The sequence below is a fragment of the Mirounga angustirostris genome, unplaced genomic scaffold, assembly GCF_029215605.1.
Source record: "Mirounga angustirostris isolate CCGP_5_RB_7025 unplaced genomic scaffold, mMirAng1.0.hap1 SCAF_10, whole genome shotgun sequence".
Taxonomy (NCBI): domain Eukaryota; kingdom Metazoa; phylum Chordata; class Mammalia; order Carnivora; family Phocidae; genus Mirounga; species Mirounga angustirostris.
The window spans coordinates 72,827,689-72,852,197 of NW_026991718.1; the positions used below are offsets into that span (position 1 = coordinate 72,827,689).

Consider the following 24,509-nt stretch of genomic DNA (forward strand, 5'->3'; position numbering starts at 1 on the left):
CTGGGGTAGGCACAGTGGAATTGCTGGATTTAACCAAGTTTGGAATTTTGTCAGACAAGTAACGCTAAGCCCCAAGGAAGCTAAGAGTGTTTGAAAGAATAGTCATTATAATGATGATGGACTCTCAGCCAGGTAAAGAGAACTATGAAGACAAAAGTAGGCTGATGGATGGTGAAGAGGTGGTGGGCTCAATGGATTTTAAGTCTCAATGAAGTTGCAGTTTCCTTGAGGGGATACAAAACCTTAGTGCACTGTTGGTTAGAAGGCTAGAAGGTTGTGGTGAGACAGTCTGAGGCTTGTGGTTGAGTTTCAGAGGTGCTGCAGTTACTGGGGTTGAATAGGAATGGGGTGACTATCGGGATGGGGGGGCTGGTTTGGGGTGGAAGAAAGTTGGAGTTGGAGGCAGGGAGGGCAGGGAACTGGGAGATCAGGGCATTAGATGCAGGGGCTCCATGGATGTTATAATCTCTTAGAATGAAGTCATGCATGGGAAAAAATGAGCCAACAATTGGAATCTTCAATGCAAGAGGGAAGAGCGGGAAGGTTAGAAGAGGGTGGTGGGTGCAGATGGTATGGTAAGATGGGGTCAGTGTCGCAGGAGCTGGGATTTGGAAGGAAGGTATAAAAAGGCTTGGGGATGTCAGTGGAAGGCAAGGAAAACAGCTACCCAAGCTCTGGACGGGCAGAAAGCTGCCTTCACTGAGGAGGGCTACAGGGGACAGGAAGACTTTGGGGGGGGCGGGGCTGAGGCACACGGGCTGAGGATATAGTGGAGGTTGTAGGGGCGGGTCTGAGGTGATGGAGTCCCAGTGGGAAGGCTTGAGAAGGAAGGAATAGCAGAGGATTGGATGTAGCTGGGCCCAGGAGTGATCAGAGCAGGAAGACCCTTGAGGACATGTGTGATGGCTGAAGTAAATAGGGATTAGCTAGAGTCTTGGGGAGAGCTGGGAGGAGAGAAGACATTTTAAACTACCATCTTGAATCCTTGGTGGGCAGTTTGGGGGTCTGGGGCAATGAGGGCCTTATCAGTTCAAATGAAGGCAGACGGTGGAAGTTGAGCTGGTTTTGAGGGAGGTTCACTCAGTGGGTCCTGAGGGAAGTTTCCAGAGGGAGGCAGCAGTGGGGGCAGGACAACTCCCTGGAGGTGAGTGTGGGTCACAGGCTCAGCTCAAACTGCCCCTCTTCAGACTGTAGTGGCTTCAGGGAACAGCAGCCTCAGGGGACAAAGGTGTCTGGGCAGAGAGGACGTCTACAGGAGATGGTTTAACCAGGAAGCAGTGTTTTGTCCCTTTATTCCTGCTCATAAACAACAGGTTTCAGGAGTTCTGCTTTCTTGGGCTGGGCTCAGAGGAACCATCCCGGTGGGCCCACTGAACACTAGTCTCAAGGAGCTCTCTGGGGCCAAGGCTGGGGTGCGAAGGCCCTAAGCAATGGTGGGTGCTAGCCCTCCCCCAGGTCCTGAAGATGGGCTGAGAGGTTTCTCCTTCCACACCATTCTAAGGTACCGCCCTGAACCCCGGGAGGAGCCAGCCTGGGCACCGTCAGCATCTTTTCCCCACCCAACAACCCTGCGAGGAAGGGGTGAGGGTCTCTACACTGACAATGCAAGCAGCTTGCTCAGTGTCTCCTAGCAAGTGGCAGATCCCTGAGACCTCGGAACCGGTGCTCCTTGCGTGGCATCTCCCTGTCTCCCTTTCAGTTCCTCCTGTACTTTCAGGCACCAACCATGGCAGTCCCACAGCTAGAAACCCAGGACACCCTAGACACAGGAGGATCTTTTCACAGCCCTGGTTGCGTATCAGATCACCTTTGAAACCCCCCGCCCTCAGATCTGACTTCCCAAGTTGAGGGGTGGAGCCCAAGAGTCCTCATTTTTACTTGAACAATATTCGGAAATGACAATTCTAGTTCTCACGTGTGTGGGGCCCTTGTGGGCCACCAACAGCTGGAGGCGACCAGTTGCCCTTTCCAGGCAGGCAAGAGAAGTGGGCTGGTCTAGCTTTGGGGTCACTTGCCACTGGACTCTGCCTGAGGCGGGGGTGACAGGCAGCTCAAGGATGGTTCAACCACTAGACCAGCTACAGGGGCAGGAGGCGGGAGCCCCGGGAGGGAGACCTTGGGGGGTGGCTCTGGCGAGAGGGCATCATGGACAAAGCTCTCCCCTTGGCCTAGGAGTGCCAGGGAAGGATTCCCTGGAGGAGTTTTGATGACAATGTGAAAGAAGAATCTGGTGTGGTGGAGGGTGGCTGGGAAATGAAAGGCACAAACAGAGGGACAGCCAAGGGCTCAGGTACCAGTCTATGCAGAGGACCATCCAGCTGGGAGAAGGGGCCGGCCAGGGGGTGAGGCTGGGGACTTGCAGGGCCAACCCGAGGCTGGGCGCTGGCCACAGCCCACATTCTTTGTTAGTTGTGCTCCTACCTCTTCAGCAACAGCGGGAGAGGTGGGTAGAGGGCAGGATTAATAGAGTCACTGAGCCCGCAAACCTGGGGTACTGCCCTCATTAGGCCTTCTCTGCCCACCTCCCCCCGCCCCATCCACCGCCTGCCCCACGCCCCCAGAAATCTGCCTTGAGGCCTGCAGGGGAGGAAAAATGTTCCCTTCTACTCTTCTAGATTCTGTGGCTGGTCTATGAACTTAAGTAATGTAAGATGAACAGGAGGAAAAAAAACCCCAATTTTAATTACATTGGTGTGTGCGGTCAGGAGCCCCACAAAGATGGGAGACTCAAAAGGTGACCAGACAGTTGAGGTCTATCTACCCTCCCGAGGAAGGAAGGGACAGGGACCTGGGGCTTCTGGAGGGGGAAAAGGCAATTCTGGGGAAGGGCAGAGGAGGAAGTGTAAGGAAAGAAAGCTTGCCCAGCTTTGCAGATAAATCTCCCAGTGAAAAAGTTATCTCTGGTAGAGGTTCCCTGCTTAGCACTGAAAGGGAAACACGATGACAAATAAGTGCTTTCCTTTACCAGTGTGAATTTCCCTACGAGGGAGTAAGGAAATTCTACTGTGTTTTCAGAGCTTCTCCTGTGTCTGCACTTTCTCAGAATAGGCAGCTCAAAATGATCCTTGTGCCAGAGAGGCATATTTTGGGGTGGCACATTCTGCTCCCCTCAGGTCTCTTTCCCCTCCTGCTGCCCCTTGCACAGAACAGTTTCTACAGAATAAACTGGGGTTTTTAAAGCCTCAGTTAATCTGGATGGAAGGAGGAGTTATTCCCCGTGTTCAGTGCCTGAGAGCCTTTAACTCCAGCCAAGGACCTGGCCTGCTCTTGCGGGGTATCTTCTTCCCCTCAGAGGTGGCCGGGGCCCACAGTGCCGCTCTGGGCAAAACAGAAAGGCAGATTAAAACAGATTAAAAGAATTACAACCTTAAACACACACACACACACACACACACACACACCCATACAACTGAAAAAGAAAAGTCCAAGAACAACAGGAAGCTGAACAGGAAGTTCCCATAGAAGATGAAAATATTTGAGAGTCATGCTGAGTGCAGAGGCTGAGGGCAGAGGGGATTGCAGGGATGCATGGCCGTGGAGGTGGTGGTCCATGCCACCCTAGCCTGTAGCAGGATGCCCCTGGACCTGCAGGCCGGGCCCTGCCCACTCCCGGGAGCTCCTTAACCGGGCACTCGTACACACAGATCTGCGTATGCATGACAACTTTTATGCGTGCTCACACAGATCTGCCTGTGCAAGCTCATGTACACATATGCCCACGCCAACTACTATGTGTGCATGGTGGACCTATTCACGCACCCAGATGCAAAACGACAGACATTCAGAGACACTTTGTGTGCAAAGCTGTAAAGAAAGTGAAAGGTAGACTGTAGGCTCTTGGTCTCACTAGCTGTGTTTGGCTGCCTCTCTCCCAGGCACTGAGGCTTCTGAGGTGTTTGGGGGCTGGGAGGTTTCTCACTGGCATGTCCCCCCACCCCCCAGGGCAACCCTCCTTGGATAGTCTCCTAGTTCTAACCTTCAAGACCTGTCATTCTCAAGCTTCTTTTTCAAATTTTTATTTATTTATTTATTTATTTATTTATTTATTTATTTATTTATTTATTTATTTATTTATTTATTTATTTTTTAGATTTTATTTATTTGAGAGAGAGAGACAGAGATAGTGAGAGAGAGAGCACAAGTGGGGAGGAGAGGGAGAAACAGGCTCCCCACAGAGCAGGGAGCCCGATGCGGGACTCGATCCCAGGACCCTGGGATCATGACCTGAGCCGAAGGCAGATGCTTAACCGACTGAGCCACCCAGGCGCCCTCATTCTCAAGCTTCTTGATCTCAAGATCCTTTTATACTCTTGAAAATTAGGAGGACCCCAATGAGCCTTTATTAATGTGGGTTACATCTATCAATATAGTGGCATTGTTTTCCATTTCTACAAATCTCTTTCATATGCAGCTTTATGGAGGACTGCTGGATTCTCACGTATGCTTCTGCATGAAGTCTCTTCTGGGCAAAGTATATGGAGAAAATCCAGTATCACAGAGATATGTTGGAAAAGAGAGACCCTCACGGATCCTCTGTTAGGCGGCATCTGACGTGTCTCCCAATGACCCCCACCCCCTGATCTCCATGCCCTTGTGGAATCCCCTCAACTTGGGTGTGGGCTGGACCCGGTGATTTGCTTCTAAGGAACACACAGAGCAAAAGCAACGGGATGTCACTTTGAAGATGATGTCACAAAGACTGTGGCTTCCACCTTGAGTGCCCTCTCTTGCTCTCTCGCTCTGGGGGAAGTGAGGTGCCATGGTGCAAGCTGTGCTGTGGGGAGGCCCGCCCAGCAAGGAACTGAAAGAGGCCTCTGGCCGATATCCTGAGTGATGAACAGAGGCCTGCCCACAACCACGGCAGTGAGTCAGAAGCAGACCCTCCCCTAGTTGAGCCGTTGGATGAGACTGCAGCCCCAGCTGCCACCTTAACTGAAGCTGGTGGGAGACCCTGAGGAGAGGCTTCCAACTAAGCCATGCCTGCGTCCTGACTTACTGTGAGTTACTATGAGGTAATGTCTGTGGTTTTAAGCTAAGTTCTGAGGTGTTTGAGTACACAGCGACAGATTGCTCATAGATTACACCTCATGAAAAGAACTTGGAGACCCCAGGAGTCCTCAGACCTCACCTCCTCTAGACCCATCTATCGTCACCTGCCCTGGTGGATTTTCCCAGTCAGTATCTGCTCTTCTTTCAGTGTCCTGCTCTCAGCAGTTATGGGGAAGAGGGCTGGTCAAGGAAGCAGGCCTGTGCGGGGGGCTAGGGACAGGTAACGTGCAGGTGAGGTGCAGGGCACTGCCTGTGCATGAGCTTGCTGCTCCTTGATGGTGGACTTCTGGGCATTGTGCAGTTAATAAGGAACGAGCTTATTAATTCAGTTAATGATGGGAGAATGGGGGCAGGTTTCTAAAGAGTGGTTTGTCCCCCTCACAGCCAGTCTACACTCTACCCACTGCCATCCCTGTGCCTTTTGGGGAATCAAACTGAGCTTGAAGCTCCTGTGCTGGGCCCTGGGTGGTCTTTATCCCAAATTACCCTGTTTCTCTACCATCTGGGTCAACTCATAGACAGCCAGAATCCTGAACGGCTGGTGTCACACCTCTTTTCACAGATGGAAAAGCTGAGGCAGGAAGAACTATTAGTGGTATCTAGTCAGGGACCCACCATCTATGGTGGAACCAAACAACCAACATTCAAATGGAGGAGGGATTCCTTGAATCCTCATCTACCACATAGAACTAGAAGTGCCTGATCCCTTACACCCTCCCAACACTGATGATGTCTCATGTCCTAGACTGCTTTAGGCTTTCCCCTTGGCATGTACCATGGAGGATGGGGAGCTCAGAGACCATCTGCGCATGCCATCCTGCTGCAGAGGAACCCGTGGAAATCCCGGCCCAGGAGATGATGTGACCAACCCAAGGTCACCCAGCAAGTCGGAGACAGTGACAGCATTGGAGTCTCAGACAAGGCTCCCACTCCCCTCCCCCCGCCCCCCTCCCCAATCTGATTAGGGCTTCATGTGTGAGGCCTACATCACCCCCCACCCCCCACCCCCCCGCCCCCCCAGGCTGTGCTGGGCTCACAGCACTTAGCAGTCAGTAGAAGCTCAGTAAATGTCTGAATGGATAAGGAGGCTGGTGAGCTTTCAAGCTTGGTCTGTGGCCAGGGGGAGGAAGTGAAGCCGTGGTTAATACTAAAGGTTAGTTTCTGACAAGGTCAAGTTTAGAGGGTGAGTGTGTAGCCAGGATGAGGAAGCAAACCATAGGAAAGGACTAGGAAGTCAGGCTTTGTTGGGGGCCCACCAATCTCTGACGGGGTTTAGAAATCAGTCGGGTGGGGGTGGGTGAGAGGTCAGCCTTCGGCGGGGGCTGAGGTCTCTGGCTCTGGTGAGAGGCTAATCAGCCTCCCTGGTGCTTCATGTAGCATCCGTGGCATCCCGAGGGCTCTCGCCCAGTCCAGAAGGACCCGTGTCCTGAGCAGGGGATGAAGAAGTTAGCTCTGGCGCCGGGAGCAGAGGGGCTTGTGAGTGGTACCGAGGCTCACGCTCTCCAGGCTGGGGGTTGGGGTGGCCTTGCATCTGGGGCTGTGCTCAGCAGCTGGCCTGGGACGCAGACCCTGCATGAAGGGCGCGCAGTGACTAAAGAGACTTCAGACCCTTGGAGGCATTTCCTGTTTTCCAGTGAACTGAAAACTGGCTTCCTGCTTAGAATAGTCCATAGGGAGGGGTTCTTTTTCTGGTGCTGGGAGGGATGTCTGAGGGTGGAGGATGCAGGCTTTGCTGGGCTCAGGGACCAGCTCTCAGGGCCCTGCTAGGAGGCAGTGGCATGGGGAGAGGGGTGGGGCAGGAGAGAAAGGATTCCCAGAGGCCTCTGCCCTGTTTCCTGGCTGTGCCTCAGTGTTCACATTCAAAGCTTTCTGAGAGAGCAACACAAGTCTAATTCCATCAAACAATTATATCTCTACACACGGAGGTGACGTTTCTCTGGGAAAAATAAAGCGACAAGCATGCAGGACCTGTGTGGGGGGAGGGACCAGGGGCCCCAGGGGTAGAGCCAGGTCTTTGGCCCCAACTAGACGCAGCCACAAATGGCAGGCTTGAGTTCTGCATCTGCAGGGGGCTGGTTGTGTGGCTTGGACAACTTCCTGAACTTGCTGAGCCTCAGAGCCCTCATTTCTCAAGCTGGGGACCTAATCAACATCTCAGCGGCACAGTGCCTGCCCGACCCATGGCAGGCACACTGGAAGCCAGCCTCCTTCCCTCCAACCGAGCTCAGCAGTGAAAGGGGTACGTGGGCAAGAGGACGAGGCACATGTATTCCCACAGCAATCCAATCGGCTCCCCTGCAGCCAAGATGTTCCCAGCTGCTGCTGCTGAGCCTTCCCAGATCGGCCCCCTCCACCCCCACCAGCACCCCCTTTCCACACCTGCATGCACACCCTGGTCTGCCACCTCCCCACTCCACTCCTGGATCTCTTCATTGCTGCAGTGGGTGGTAATATGAATTGAAGGAAAGACCTTCCTCCTCGGCCCCACCCAGCCTGCCTTTGGCTGCATTTATCCTCCCCGGCTTAGACTCTTCCCCTGCCAAGGATCACCCAGGAGCCCCCCACCCCACCCCAGCGTCCACACACAGTACAGATTAAACACCCCCACATACATCTGGGATGGGCGCAATGGAAGGCAGGGCCATTTCAGCAAGGACGTCAGCACGGAGCACGATTTCTAAGGCGGTGTTGGCCAGGACCAGTCTTCTGATTGCACCCCCACCATGGGCCTGAGCTCCAGAGGATGCGCTGGCCTCGGCTAAGCGGGAGGGCAGCAAGGGAAGGTGGGAGGGGTCATCCAGGGCAGCCCCTGCTCTGATTTCATCTGCCGTCTTTTGTGTCACCACTGTCACCTCTTAGTGAACAGAACCCACGAGGAGGGGCCCTCAGGAGCGGATCCCCTTAGAGTAGCTAGAATCCCCAGGGGTGATGAGCACTGAGTCACGGGGGCTTATGCAGGTGACACAAGGGACTGGCTGCACATCTTCAATGGTACCTTACTTATAACTTAAAAAAAAGTTTAGCCCTACAATCCGGACCTCCATTTGTACTCTTGCTTCAAATGTTAGGGGTGGCCTTGATCTTCTTATGCATTATATAATTCACTTAATGGTCATATTTACTGTTTATTGTCTGTCAAGACCCTGCCCCCACCTAAGTTCTATAAGGGCACCAATTTTCATCTGTTTTGTTTACTGATGTCCCGATGAGGGGCTGGTACATGGTAGGAACTCTACGAACATTTGTGGAATAAATGAGAGAACGAATAGTTCTGCATTATCTGTTCTGTGCTTAAGTACTTTCTGTCCTGTCTGAGCACACCTGACCTGTCCCTGGGTCTGACGGTTTGGGCAACCATCTGTAGAATGGGTTTAAGAACACAACAGTTTCACGCAGCCATACGGACTGAGCTATGTAATTTCTGACCTTCAGTTTCCTTATCTATAAAAGGAGGATAAATGGAGTATTAACTACCACAGAAACCATCAACTACCTGAATCATGTGATTTTTGTGAGGCTTAAATGGATTACTTATGTCAAGTGCCTAATTCGATGTCTGGAACAAAGAAGGATAATGCAGGTGAAACAAATAATTAACGACCCAAAGAAGGAAGCATAAACGGTGAGATTCTGCAGCTGGTGCCCAGCCTCGAGAGCAGCGGGCGGCTTCCTGCTGCCACTTCGCCACTCGCAGAAGGGCCTGAGAAGCAGTAAGGCTTGGAATAGTTTACTCAGCATTTGGGTTCTAGAACTGAGGCTGACCTGATCTCAGTCCTCGGGCAGCAACTACTGGATCTGATCAGAATCAGAGAGGGCAGTGAGACCTGATCTCTCCCGTCATCCACAAAGATAGCCCTCTATCGATACTGAGACTGTCCCACCTGCAGAGACGGTCAGGCTACTCTGAAGGACTCCCGTGACCCTGACAATCTCATGTTGAGAGATGAAGCTGCACCACTGCCCTGCAAGCCGGGTCCCCCACCCCAGGCCTTCCGTGCTACTCCAAGCTGAGCTCGGGTCTGGTGCTATTTCGGTAAACATCTTTGCCATAGACATCTTTGCTGCAAACACTTTTGCCGCATGACTAGTTGGCCATAAGACAACTCTGCTGTAAAAGATAAAAAAAAAACAAACAAAAAACTGATTGACGGTTTGGTTTTATTTCTCCATTGATGCCATGTGCCCATTTTTGTATTTGCCCATTTCTATATTCTATACATCTTCACCCTCATGATGGTCTACACAGCAGCACGAGTGTTGAGCCCACGTTTCCCTCAGATCGTCGGAGCTTCTGGCAATGGGCATGCGACCACACGCCAAGAACAAACAGCAACGTGGAAGGCCTTCACAGTGCGACACAAAGCTCAGTTACAAAGATGCGTCCTCGTACTCGGAAACACATACTTCTCTTAGCGAAGGGAGAAATTGCAGCGAAGAAAGAAAAAGCGAGATGCCAAATGAGACAAATCAATCAGCACACGCACACACGCGCACACACACACACAGTATAATATTATGATGGAAAGGCTTTGAAGACATGCGCTTTTCTACAATCCATGAAGTAAAATCAGTTGAGCAGTGTTGCCAATAATCTACACTATACATTTTGAACGTATTCAAATATTTTGAATTTCACAATAAAGTCTTTTTAATGTTGTTACTCATTTTTCATGTTTTATTATGTCCCTTTTAATGAAAGTTTCATCTATTTTTCGTGATTTTTCTCTTTTACAGCAAAATCGCCTTATGGCTAATTAGTTATGGGGTGAAGATGGCTTGCGGCAAGGTTGCTTACTGCCAGACTACCTGAACCAGCTGAGGGGCCACACGGAAGGCCCTTCTCTGCCCTTTGCCCCCCCCACAGCCTGTCCTCCTTCAGTGCCCTCTCACCACGGCCTCCTCCAGGAAGCCTGCCTGGATAGCACAAACCTAACCCCCTTCTCTGGACTTCCCTGGCATCATCTACAGGGCTGATCTTTGTCTCTCTTGTCTGCATTCTGCTGCTCTTCTGCATGGGCCTATCACATCTTCTGTGGGTTGTAATTTCCCTGAGTGCTAAGACCTTGTCTTCACCCGTGTTCCCTTCCTGCCCCAAAGAGGGTCCTTCACAGGTGGGATGGGGTGTGTAGGTGCCCCCGGAGAGCTGAGGGGCAGGCCATCTGGAGGATGAGGGGAAACAAAGCACAGTGCAGACAGGAGAGCCAAGCAGTCCCCGGCAGACCAGGCCACGCTGCCCGTGATGCAGGCTGGGCTCTGATCGGGGACAGAGTGCCTTGGGGAAGAGAAAGAAGAGCCACAACTCTAGATGCGGTGCTTTGGAACCTTTTATCTCGCTGACCTTCCACAAGAGGACTTTGGGGTAGTAGGTCTTGTTATCACCATTTGATGAATGTGGAAACAGGTTTAGAAAGGCACGGCTGCCTGCCCGAGCGGAAAACCCGCAAGCCAAACCTCTCGTCACAGACTCCCTGAACCAATTTTGGTGATGCATTTCCCGGGCTTCTTTTTTGGTGATCTCAGTGGCTGCCAGAGGGGGAGGCTTAGCTGCTCCCTAAGGTCCCCGCGGACCACGTTCGGAGACACACAGACATTTTATTAGCCAGCACGCACAGAAGAGTCTTGTGGCTGTTGAGCAAGTTCCATGTAGTTCCAGCTCTGTCAACCTCAGTGTTTCCAACAGTGCCTTGAAGAAAAGGTCCACCCAGGTCAAATGCGACCTGGGGCCAGCCACAGGAGAGGCTGCTGTGGGAGTTAGGTGACTGAGGCTCCACCAGGACAGCAGAGGGACACGAGCAGCTTACAGGGCCCACCTGTGCCATCCCCAAGAGTAAGAGACAAAAGTGATCCTGGGGTGGGTGCGTGTGTGTGGCAATTTTTTATTGATGTATAATACAGAGAGAAGTCCACCAATCATAAGCTCAGTCACTGATCACAAAGTGAACACAGCTGTTGGGCAGCTCCCAGCTCAGAAAACAAAACTTACCCAGCATCCTAGAAGCCTTCTTCTGTGGCCCCTTCCAGTCACGACGTCCCCTCCCCACAAAGGCAACAACTAGCCTGCTAGATTTCTAGTAGCACAGATGATCTGTTTCGCGAGTCTACACAAATGGAATCATACAGTCTGCCTTCCTTTGTGCCTGGCTTCTTAAACTCAACATTATGCTGCAAGATTCATCTATGTTGTTGCTCGTAGCTGTAAATCATTCCAGGCTCTCTCCAGTGTCCTATTCTGCAAATACTCCTCAATGCATTTCTTATTCTATGGTTGATAGACTGTTCTGTTGAGCCAAGCTTGTTTGGCTTTAGTAGACTTTCAGTAGCCTTTTTAGTAGCAAACATTTTTCAAAGTAGTTGTACCATTTTATACTCAAACCAGAAACACGGAAAGTTCCAACTGTTCCATATCCTTAAGAAAACTTGATAATGTCTGCCTTTTTATGTAGTCATTCTGGCAGGCGTGAGGTGGGATTGCACGGATTTAGATTTTCACTGCCCCGATTGCTAGGGAGGTAGAAGGCTACTTCTTTCATTGTTTTTTGTTTTTCAATGTGGAGATTTGTCTTTAAATATCTTTGACCATCTGCTATCTCAAATATCACCAACGTCACCTTTCTAACATTTTCTATGCTAGTTAACAAGCCACCATTTTCCTTGAGAAAATATTTTCCTGGAATCCTTTATGCTAGTGACAAAACCTCCAGGTGTTGATGGGAGATAAGAGGCAGCAGAAGCACTTGCAGCAGGCTTCTGGAAAAAAACAAACACTCTTTGACCAGCTCTCCATCCCTGGAGGAGATACTCCTGATTGGCACAGCTGTTCCATTCTTCAGGTATTGCTTACAACCAACGTACCCTCAGTGTAGTATCATCGTCGAGGCTAAAGTACTCTCAAATAAGAAACAGATTTCGTAATATGGTGTCTAAGCCTTCTTGCCACTCCATCTCTGCCACCCAAGAGTTATGACAACACATGTCACGTGGCTCAGTCATCTTATCACATGGGGATCTTTAGGCTGCTGCTAACGCAAGTGCTGGACTCGGTTCAGGTATAAGGAGATGGAGAAGGGGCAATGTGCTCATTGATTCCATAAGGAATCTGTTAGACTGGCAGGTTTTCAGTTCAAGGGCACAGCCACCCAAACAGGCTTCCCTGAAGCAGCTCTGGAACCATCTAAGCCTCACCAGGAACAAACGTCCATGGTTTCCTGGAACAGATCGACCAGTGCCTGGCTCTCTCTCCTGGAACGTGGCTGGGGGTGGGAGAGAGGTTCCAAACCAGGGATGCTGATCAGCAATTGACCTTTCTTATAGCTTCCATGGGGTTTGTGGAATATATAGATTTGGGAGGATGAGTTCCCTCATCTTCCAGACTTTGGAGCTGTCTCTTCTGGGCCACCAGGCAAGGGAGGTACAGGCTGGTCAGATTTCATTCAGTGAAATGCTTGGAGATGTCTTCTTACCTTCCTAGAATAGCTCCTTTTATTTCTTCTGACTTTTATTTAAATTAATGAGACAGACAAGCTGACAAGATGTTTGTGTTTCCTTGGTCACTTACCAAGACAACTTGCCTGAATCAGGGAGGAGACTATGTGATATATACAGCTTTCCTGTTGAGGGTGGGGGGGTCTGGAGGTCCATGCTACATCCCCAGGCAGGCAGGAGACATTACTGAGGGGAGACTGAGAGTACATTCGGGATGACCTACCACAGTCATTGGCGGGCTTATGAGGAAGAGGTTTTGAGGGCTGAAAGGATGACAGGTTGACCATCCCTTCACCCGAGGATGACAAATAATAAACCTGCAATCATTTCCACAACTCTTAAGGAAGACAAAGTTTTGGCTAACTGAAATTTGTGGTGTACTCAAGAGTGACTTTTGAGTTTCAAATATTCTTGAGAAATCTGTGTTGGAGAAAGAAGAGGAGGAGCCTTGCAGAACCAGCAGTGTGACATGAGAAAGGAGCCCCAGAATGAAGGAGGAACCAGAGAGCCCAGGAATCACCATGATGGCCACGAACATTGGCCGAGCCGCGGAGGCGGGCACAACCTAACGCTCTGAGCCCCAGTGGTCAGTCGTGCTCCAGGTCCAGCCTACAAGGGGCTCCCAGTCTAGGAGGAGTTTCCTGGACTCCAAAGACCTGACGTTCTGAAAGGCCAATCAGAACCTGAGTCCTGATGAGGCTTGAATGGGCATTGGCTTCAGGGAGATTCAGCGTTTGCTTCTCTAGAAAGACAAAAACGCGGGTGCTGCCTGCTTGGCTCGCCCATCTTCCAACACTCCCAGGCAGATGGGGCGGTTTCGCTCCACGCCCAGACCGCCCAGAGCCACGTCTGATCTACTCAGGCCCCCTCCATCCCCGCGGTGGTATTCCCAGAAGCTTAGAGGCAAGGCTGGGGTGAGTCAATATGGCCATGTGCATCCTTCCTGCATCTTCAAAGGACAGGGGAAAGCTGAAACCATGTCTAGGTTTTGGAATTTGGAATCTCTAGCGACCCTGCCCCTCACAAAGGAGATAGAAATGCTCACTGGAGCCCAGAAATAAGATTTAACGCCATTGTATTTATTAGGTTCTGAAACAATACACATTCACATCCTTTTGAATACAGTACATTTGGCACAATAATGTTTACAATGAAATAACACTAATGAATGGCAAGAGATTAAAATTACATCCAGAAAGGAAAAAAAAAATGTACAAATAAAGCATCACAATACAAAAAAACCCCTAAAATTGAATACATTTTATATTTAGCCAGAATTATTTTGCACATAATTTAAAAAGAGGTAATTTTTTAGCTTTTTTTTTTTTTTTTAAAGCAAGAATGCATTTTTTTCACCTTTGGAGGAAAAAAATGATGTTTCCACTTCACGAAGTCCATAATGAGAGAACACAGGAGAACAGCTATCCTTCATGTATTTTTTTGGCTTTTTTTTTTTTTTTTTCACTCAAGAGCTGGATAGATGAGAAAGAAATGTAACCGTGTGTCCGCTTCCTAACCCTTGTGAAAACTGAAAGGAAACAAAGAATGTTCAAGGAACACACAAGCTTTTTTTCTATAGACGACGTGGGATTTGAACCTGCCCGTGTGAGAACTTGGTCAGCTCCAGCCCCAAGCAGGGGGCGTCCCAGCCAGCCCAGCTCTGGTGCTGAAAGGGGGCGTCTCTGGGCCAGACACCCCGCGCATGACTGCCTGGAGCTGCCGGGTGGAATGTATTGTTTGACCTTCCAGCAAGAATGCCAGTTGTCCTGTGGGAAGGGCCCAAGCCCTTCTGAGAAGGGAACACCACCGAGGCGGCCTTGGTGCAGGCCATTTGGCATTGCAGTTAGAGCTTGCTTGGTCACTCCAAGTTCATCGTGGTGAAGGAAGCCGAGGAAAAACAGAGCAGTAGTGATGCATGAGTATGACGGGCAGTCTTGTCATGTCTTCTTAAAAAATGAGATGATGCCACCATGAAGATGTTTCTGTGCTTGTACCCAACTCCAGAAGAGTCTCTCCCCAGTATGTCAAGTTACCGAAGATAAATTAAGTGAATCTACTGTTCTTCATCACTTCACTGGTATGCCAAACACACAAATTGATATAGTACAATATTTGAAATTAACGTAAGAACAGATAATAATTACACCTGAGTTCTTAAAAAAATAAAAACAAAAGAGAACTGAAGGTCATCGTTAGTAACAAAGGCTGCGACCGGCCAGATGCGAATATGGACACCAACTTCCTAGGGGCTCGAGCTAGTCACTGTCCAAGCTTTGAAACCAGCAAAAACATCCCTTTCCCTTCCCCATCTCTATCAGGGCATAACAGAGCACAGGAGAACTCTTTGTGAGACTTAATACATGTTTACATCTCCTGAAATAAACCAAAATGAAATAAACAATACAAAGGACTCCTCCCCGCCCTCAAGAAAGAAAGAAACACACCTTATCTCTCGGTAACTTGAACCAATATGCTTACAGAGTATTGCACCTGGACATTATTATAATTATTCTTTCATAGACTAAAGTTTTATAATATGCCTGAACATGCAGCAGTTGATACCTCTAAACTCAATGAATTAAATCCACAGGCTTGCAGCAAACACTATATACAAAAATCTCAAATGTACAAAAGGCAAAAAGCTTCATTAGTGCCACTCTGCCATTCACAAGTATACATATTTAGGGGCGGCTGGGAAATCCACGTGCAACAGCTGGAATGGATTCCATTCCCTGCTAAATCAGTTCGGTAAAATAGATAAATCAAATGACCTCCGGGAAACATATACACACAGCCACAGAGAACCCTTGGAAATCGAAGAATGTAACACTGTTAGCAATATCTACAGGAGGTAACATCACATCCATGAGATCGTGTCCGCATGAGTTGCCCCGGCATGGCACACAGAAACACAGCTCCAAGCACATCGGCCACGTTCTCAGTTTCCAAACAAGTCGCTCGTCCGTCTCTGGACACCCTGCACACAACCCCCGTTTAGCCTCACTCTGCTCGTCTCAAGAGCGGAGATTTCATATTTCACTTCACACGTGTAACGTCTAAAGACCACGACACAGTAGTACTACCATTTTCGCAGAAGTGCGCAAAAGGAACACGCCGTCGCAGGAAATAAATAGTGTGTGTGCTGGGAACTTAGAACAAAACCGGAAAGAAAATTTGGGAGTGAGCTTGACTAGAACCTCAGGGTCTGAGCCATCGCCACGTGGCCTCTGTGTTCAGCCAGAGCTTGAAGAATGAGGAGCGCCCCTTGTTTCCTTCTCTCTCGATTCATCCAGCCCCCATGTGCCACGAAAGTGTGAACAGCATCAACCTTGGACGGTTGGTTTCTCATTGTATATTAGCCCTTTAATAGCTCCCTGCATTAATATTGGAATTTATATCTTTTGGCCAATCAGAAAGCCAACTTGCTAATATATTTTTCAAATGTCAATCGAGTTCAAAAATCAAATTTCTTTTTCCACAAAGAGGGATTTCTTCCACGAGATACATGCTCTCACGACGCTGGCATGCCCAAAGCTAACACCAAAGCAAGGCGAATAAGCCATTCCAGAGCAAACTGACACAGGGAGCCCACCCGTGCATCTCGCCGGCTGTCTCCTTCACAGCATGCCCCGAGGGCGCCCACCCCCAGGCTGGAGAAGCACCCGTCTCTCCTGGACAGAAGGGCAGAGGATGGCAGGTGGGGGGGAAGGGGGAGGATGAGAGGTGACAGTTGTCGGGACCCTCTGTCTGACAGCAGAGCCGGGGGCTTCTTGTTTGCTCTTCTTGTTGCTCTTCGAAGGAAAAGAACTGAAGTTGCGTCACTGCTGGGAACCCCCGAGGAGGGGAGACAGGCTTGCCGACACACCAAACACTGCCCGCCGACCCCATGCGATTCGGCACGACTGCTGAGACAGGGACCAAGAGTGCAATCTGGTCCCCAGGTAGAAGAGGGAGGACCCGGCCTGGGTCAAGGGAATGCAATAAATAGAGGGTAGACGAGGGACTGGGGCTTTGGAGAACAGGAGAAGCAGTTCAAGGCCTTCGGAGCCTCCAGAAATCGGACTCTTCTTGGCACCCCTTCCCGCAGCATCATCAAACTCCACCTGGAGCAGCTTCTCAGGCCATCAGGTCTTCACCAAAGTAGGAGAAGCCTTTGAATTCCTCCTGGTTGATCTGCTTCACAATTGCTTCGTCCACGAGCGTGAGTACTGGCTCTTCCCGGGTAAAGTCTTGGTCAAAGTTATTGACGTCTCTTTTGGTTTTCTGCGAGAAGAAAAAAGAAAGCACTGACTCCAGGCTGACCTTCCTCCCCAGGGCCCCCCATGGGGACTGGGCATCACATTGACCAGCCTCTCACCAAAGCAGACTGCTGGCTACCGAGAGCAGACCCAGGGCTGCTCCGATGAGGTCACGATGGATGGCCCCAGGACCAGGAGGTGGCAGAGGACTTGGAGAGGAAGAATGAGTCCAGGTGAGAGGGGATGATGGAAAAGCAGGGAAGTGGGATTCCCACAGACTGTTGTGTGGGGGTGGGGTGTGTGTGTCTGGGAGAGTGGGATGCAGAGTTCTCATCTCACACTGCCCTTCCTAGTCTAACCCTTTAGCTCCATCGAGACCCCCAGCCCTATGACCCAGGGAACACACTCGAATCTCCTTCCCCCATCGAGACCTCCATCCCTGTAACCCAGGGAACACACTCGAATCTCCTTCCCACAGAGTCTCCAGTGGTCTTTCTTCTCTAGTGGTAGACCTCCCTAACCTTGCCAAGTCTGCTCCATAGCACATCCTCTAAGTAGGAGGCTGAGTGGGGGGCGGGGGGACCATCTTCTGGGAAGCCTGCCTCCATCCCTACCTGCACACACTCAGAACCCTATTTTGCGCTCCTACATTATTTCTATGATTATTTGCAATGAGTTTTGTGTGTTTGTCTTGACCGAGAGCTCCTTAAAGGCAGGGGCCTTGTCTTCCTCAGCCTTGGGTTCCCTACAGGAAGCATCCTCTGAATGAATGAACATGGGAAAAAACCCACCAATGACTCCCCAGCTCAGAAGGACCCATACCTGGTTGGGAGGCTCAAGTTCCCAAAGTAGGGCTTATGGTCTATAGGGGGGATGTGGAGGGCAGCAATCAAACAAATCCTGGTTTGGGGAGAAAATCTGAAAGTGTGAATCACACTCTCTGCCTTTTGGGACTTCTGGTTAATTTGGGAGCCAGTATTCCTGTCTCAAACACACACTGCAAGAGCTAGAACAACCTCCATGGAGAAGTCGGGACTTGGCTGGGGCTGGAAGAATGAGTTACAGTCGCGTTGGTAGAGATGGAAGACGTAGCCTTGGCAGGGAGAGAGATGGGGCAAAGGTGGGGGTGGGGCAGGAACACGGAAGATGGAGAACAGGACGATGGGCTCACCGAGCCGCCTGGGGTAGAGTCCAGCCTGGGGATGGAGGGAGGGAGGGCGAGTCCAACTGCAGGGGCCTTCAGCACCAGCCCCCCTCCCCCGTAGTACACGGCATAACGCCCAGGGGCTTGAAGGAGCTCCTGCCATACTCTTCCAGGCGCTGATTAACTGGTGTTACCCAGGATTAGTGACCTGGATGATGGAATGGCTCTTGTGGAAATCGCATTATTATTTGTAGGAAGAATATTATTAATATATGCTTTGTTCTGTGCAAATGAGTGACCTGAAAGACGTTAATAAGTAGTCTGAAAAAAGTGGTTTTGAGACAAAGCTATTTTTGCACCCAGTTCTTGGAGGTTTGCCATGCACTGGCGGATTAAAGGCTCTGAGACGTCCTAGAGTCAAGAAACTGGGTTCACTGTGTTTAGGACAGCCTTCCTCATATTTGACATGAAACTTTTTTTTTTTTTTTTTTTCCTGAGTAGCTTCTCAGCACCTCCCTTAGGAGAAGAGTTCTGCAGGACACGGTTTGGGAAGGGCGGCTTTATAGTTTACGGAGCACCTTCCCATTTGTTTATTTGGTCCTTGGAACAGGCAGGTATTGTAACCCTGATTATACACATGAAGAAAGTGGGGCTCAAAGAGATCTGCTGACTCAAGCAGGATCACCTGACTAGTTAAGAGCAGAGTCAGAGTCAAATCCGGGTCTCTGCAGGATGCCGCGTGCGTGGAGTGTCTGGAAAGCTGGACCCTGCAGAAATGGAAAGACAGGGCAAGGATCGAAGCCCACCAGGAGATATTTAGGCCAGGCTGCTGGGCTATCATGGAGCCAGAAGGGCTGGCCAGTGGGCAAGCATGGCAGGAGAGGCTATGGGTCGGGGTGAGAGTGGGTGGGCTTGGCGGGGGACCATGTCTGCCGATCACCCCAGGCTGAGATCAGAATCAGGTGGACAGCACAGAGCAGGGATGAGTGAAGCTTTTAGCACCCATCAGGCCTGCTTGGTGTCTTTTCTCTGGGCTTGAGCTGCATAGTTCAGTACATCCCAGAAACCTTGGAGGGGAGACAGAAGGGAGATACAGAAAACCCAAGGGATGGAAACAGGACCTGCAAACTGAAGGATGTGCATGTTGCCCTTGAGATGGGGAAGCCAAGACATGGCTCAGTAACCTCTACCAGGAAGGGCTGGCTCCTGGGCAGGAGGACGATCTGGTCTCCACCTCTGCTGTGTATACCACAAGAGGAAAGGAAAGGGGGGCCCTTCATGGACAGGGACTTCCGAGAGGAATACCAAGCCCATCTCCACAGTGACATGGGAGGGTCAGTGCCAGGGGAAAGGGTGTGGTGATGTGCCTCTTCTGAACATCTCTGTCCAAGGAGGGATGGATTCACTTGGACTGAGGAAGGCGTTGCTGAGTATGGGCCTGCTGCGCTGGGTAAAATGAGTCTAGGAGGAGGAACGGGGTGGGGAGGAGTGACTTGGGAAGCACAGAGCATCATCCCAGAAGGTGACCAAAAGATGTCCTCGAGGGAGGGCAGAAGGGGCTGGAGAGCAGCAGAAGGGGTGGTAGAAGAAGAGGTGTGTGAAGAGGGGTGAAGAAGGGAGGCAAGGAAAAGGGCGGGAGGAAAACTCATTTTGTAACATGGCTAAGGGTGGGCCGTGCCTGGGTCTCCAGTACCTACAGAAGCGGGGACCCCTCCTTCCCGGCTCCCTCTCACCAGGCACGCACGAGGGGGAGCATGTGTATAGAGAAGCTCGGGAAATCTGGAACTGCTCTGGCATTGGCTCTCCCTGTGTACCTACTGCTTGTGCTTCACCTTTCAGTTCTGAGTGGCCATTAGTCATGGAAACTGGTTTTGGTTCCCGAGGTCAGCTGAGCATGGTGGTGGAGCTAGATTCCACAGGATGTATGAGCATTGTCACCCTCTGACTGAGTACCAGGGATCCAGGGTCAGTCAGCACAGCCAGGGATATCCTTCCCAGGGGACCTCTAGCTCCATTTCACGCTAGTTTGTGGAGCCATCTAGCCCAGCTCTGGGCTTTCCAGGGGTCACAGAATCCTCGGTAGCATGTGAGTGACTGTGCCATTGTACAAGAGCTCTCGAGAAAAATATACTTGCTTCGCCCACCCCCTTATGCAACCTGGCCCAGGCCCTTCCAAATCCTTGGAAACATTTTAGGTGCATGTCAGTTACTCATCTCCAATTCAAAAAGCCAACATCCCCACTATGTGCAATGCCTATTAACCTTAGACACTTGAGAAGTTTTCCAAAGCAGGTATCTCTGGGAAACACCATTCCCTATTAATAGCATGGAGACGGCATGCATAACATCCACCAATTTGAAGAGGATTGGTGATTATATCCTTTACTCACTGATTTTATTCTTAGAAAAGCTGCCGCCTCCCTCAAAAGACTCAAGCAAAAGACTCAACTCCAAGGTTCAGATGGGCAAACCCTCAGAGACACTCCCTGTTTACCTAGATCCTTGGTCATCCCGTATGCCTCTCCTAAAATCTAAATGTCAGACTCTTAGCCCATACCCCGGAGCCTAAGAGGTGACCCTGGGACCTCTTCAGACCTTATCTCCTCCATGAAGCCCTTCCCACATCCTTGTCCCACACTCAGGGGGGCAACATGGAGTAGGAGAGAGAACACCCGCTGATCTCTTGTCCTGGGACTGGCCCTTCCTGATTATATGCTTCTGTGTGAAGTCACTCTTTGAGACTTAGTCTTTCATCTGTAAAATGGAGGTAGTAACAGGCACTCCATTGGTTGCCTTGAGGACTCAGTGAGATGTCAAAAGTTAGGTGCCTAGTGTAGACCCCAAAATATAATGGGCACCTAATAAATGTGTCCTCCAAATCTTAGCAACCGTGGGCAATGGGCACATCATGTGCAGCTTAGCTGTTACCCAACACAGTCTGTGTGATCTGCCCACTGACGCCAATGCTGCTTGAAGGGACTGAGCCTTACATTCTCTGTATACCTCCGAGTGCTGAACTAGTGCAGAGCCAGGGTCTGCCTGAACGTCCCAGGGCTTCTTCCAGAGATTGAGATTCTTCCAATGGCACCAGACAGCTCTTGGGAAAAGCCCCCGGGTCTCATAGTTCTCTACTTCTAAGCCCCTTCAGGGTCTCATCCCCACCTAGTTGCCCACTTCTTCTGGGCCCTGCTGCACCATGAGGTTCTCTGGACTCACTGGCTTCCCTCGACTCCAAGCCTTTGCACAGCTAATCCTCGGCCTGGAACCCCCTCTCCCATTTCCACCTTCTGCCCCCACGTCCTCATCACCCAGCTGAGTTTCTCACCTTGCCCATCCTGACTTAGATGCCCTTCCTTCAAGCAGCTTTCCTGTCCTTTTATGCCTCTTATGGGTGCCCCATCATCTCTCCTAACTCATCACTTCATGGATCGCATGTATACTCCTCCTTTCAACTCATCTGTGAGCTTTGGGGACGAGGACTGGGTTGAACTCACATTCCGTCCCCAGCCTACTGCCTGGCCCGGCAAACAGTGAGTGCTCAACAAATATCTGCTGAAAAAGGAGTGGCTGTACTTCTCTTGCTGCTACTATACCTATAGCCAGTAAAGTGTTCTGGATTCAGGACCACTGGCAGCTGTGGTACCAGAGGGGCTTTTCGTTTGGGGGAGCGCAGGCCAAGGGGCAAGATGGCCGACGCCTGACTCATGAGGGGCCTAGAGCGGGGCAGCCCAGAGAAACAGGTAGCCTTAGGCCTAGTTCGTGGGGTTTCCTCCCTGAGCAGTGGTCAGCTCGGGGCCCTGGGGTTCCCTGATAGCTGGAACGAGACAAACACAAACAGGTTCAACCAGGGTCTGGGACAATTCCATCAAGACGGATGGGTTAAGGGGAGTTGATGTCACTTCCCTTGTGGCTGCTATTAGAGGAAAAGGACACTCCCCTCCCTGCTGGCACCCCTTTGGAGGTAAGGTCTGGGAGTTGAGAGGCCAGGGCCAGCCGTGGGGGAAGGGCACATTTCTGGTATCCGCAGCGAGGCGAGTGAGGCAGCTTGTGGAAACAGTTACAGGGCGCTCCAGATCCTTCTGAGAAACTGCATCTGAGAAGCAGAGCTGCTGGGCCTGCCTTCTAACTCACCAGAGGCGGCTGAGGGCTTGGGGATCGGCCTGCTGTTGTAGTGCTTGGACGTAGGCACGGACCTGGGCCGGCGGCCTGAAGGCTCGCTTCCTGTCTGGCTGGTGCAATTCTTTCACTTACTGTACAGAAGTCATAAACACGAGCTTTCGGAGGAGTCAGCGATTTCTGCTTCTGTCTTCATCTGATTACGAGGAGATCAACAGATGACTTTGTTCTCAAGCACAGAGAAAACTCCCTAATCTCACAGGCTGGGGCGTGGGGCTGGCTTTCCTGTGGCCACTTGGCTGGTCCCTGCCCAGCTCTTTACCTCTGCCTGGCATGACAAGAGCACAGGTAGCAGTCACTGTGATCCCCGAGCACGACCAGAAGGGGGAGGGTGGGGGAGGGACAGGCTAGCTCCACACGGTCTCCAAGGCCAGCTTTTTTTGTCCAGGCCCCATGTCAGGTTCCAACTCCCTCTGACAGCAGCCTCACCCAATCTCATCCCCTCCCAGCTCCCACGGCACTTCCTGGGTCACACGTGTGGCCCCTTCTAATATGTCCTGTGTGTCACGGCCCCCTCTCAGATCCCGGAATGTACCGACTGCCCAACGGCAGAACGTAACATCCATGGGCTTGAACGAATTTCATTCACTGTACCAGTCAAACCCCAAATTCCTCCTAGCTTTGAAATGTCAATAGTCTTCTCTAAGCTCCACTCTGCTCTTTTAAATACTTGAAAAGGAAAAGCAAGAATTTAAATAATTGGAATGCTTGCTCACTATCAATGAACCGAATCTTTGCATACACACATGTATTCATTATACCATACATTCTAAATAACAGAGTACACGTGTCTATGTTTAAACACACATGCTTACATGTGAAGTTAAATGAAATAAACAATGTGTAACTGCGTAGTGCCTTGCCTGGCAAAAATGAAGATTGGAACAGAATTTCAAGTTAACAATCATTTACCCAGAAATTTCTCCAAACATAATCCTCCATCCCTTTCTCTCCCTTTTAAATTTGTTAACCGGGGGGCGCCTGGGCGGCTCAGTTGGTTAAGCGACTGCCTTCAGCTCAGGTCATGATCCTGGAGTCCCGGGATCGAGTCCCGCATCGGGCTCCCTGCTCGGCAGGGAGTCTGCTTCTCCCTCTGACCCTCCCCCCACTCTCATGTGCTCTCTCTCAAATAAATAAATAAATAAATAATCTTAAAAAAAAATTTTGTTAACCGAGTACAAGTCACACTTTCGGATCTTCCTTATAGAAATCAGGGCAAGATGTACAGAGTTCATCCGGCACTGGCCTGCCCATGGACCTTTTCTAGCACCTACCCTGCTCTGAGCCCTCAGTGGTTCCCTACCTTTTTAAAATCCACCTCCTCCTTGGCATGTAGTGGCCACAGCGGACCTCTCAGTTCCTGACTCTGAGCAATGCCAAGTGCTGTGGTATGACCTTCCACTTGGTGGGAACCCTCAAGTTAAACGGATGTCTAAGATCGTATCGATGTATTATCATTTCTCAAGTAGCTGTGATGAATCATTGGTGCTCTTAGTGTTCTCAATCCAACGTAACCCTATTATGGTTGAACGGTGTCTCCCCAAAATATATGTTGAATTCCTGACTTCTAGCACCCCAGAATGGGACCTTATTTGGACATAAGGTCTGTGCAGATGTCATCAAACTGAGATGGAGTCATGAGGGTGGGCCCTGACCCAGCGTGACTGGTGTCCTTATACGAAGGGGAAGTTTGACCACAGAGACAGACTTGCACAGAGGGAACCCCAGTGCAGAGACACAGGGGGAATGCCACCCGAAAAATGGAGGTGCCGCCACAAGCCAAGGAATGTCTGGAGCCACCAGAAGCTGATGGGGGCAAGGAAGGACTCCCCCAGCCCAAAACCCCCTTGGTTATGGGGGGAGCATGGCCCTGCTGACAGCTTGATTAAAGACTTCTCATCTCCAGGACGATGAGACAATAGGTTTCTGTTCTAAATCACCCAGGTGGTACTTCGTCAAGGCAGGCCTAGGAAACGAATACAAATGTCAACCTTCTGAAGTTGATTTTTTGAATCCAAATGTAATCCTTTATACTTAACTTTGATTTTTTCTTATTCTGGGACTTATTTCTGGCTTGTCGAGAAATCTCCATAAATAACAATTCTGTAATTTACTTCTCTGATCTCAGTCTGTGGCCAAGAAAGGAGGGATGATAAATATACCTCGCTTGCCGAGGGTTCTAGGAGAGCATATAAGTCAAGCTCATGTAAACTCTGAAGTACTATGGGAATATAACGTTAATTCTATCATCCATCTTCTCTGCTCTATCCTTTGGCTCTGTGTCATCCTAAAACATGACTGGCATGCCTCCCATTACTCCATTAACACACGTATGAAAATGCTGTGTGAGGCAGGCTCAGGCTCGGAGCCCTCTGACCTGCCCCCCACAGAGCCTTCTTGCAAAGCTGACAGGTCTGCCA

General features: G+C 50.4%; 1 protein-coding gene across 2 annotated transcripts in view; it reads right to left on the reverse strand.

Moving 5' to 3' along the window:
* Window positions 1-13,589: 13,589 nt before the first annotated feature.
* PRKCE (protein kinase C epsilon) overlaps window positions 13,590-24,509 on the reverse strand; it is a 489,104-nt gene continuing 478,184 nt past the window's right edge. For both annotated transcript variants that reach the window (XM_045885068.3, XM_045885067.3), the window contains one exon: window positions 13,590-16,794. In XM_045885068.3, coding sequence (XP_045741024.1) covers window positions 16,648-16,794 — 147 coding nt within the window. In that variant the 3' untranslated portion in view covers window positions 13,590-16,647. The remainder of the gene's footprint in view (window positions 16,795-24,509) is intronic.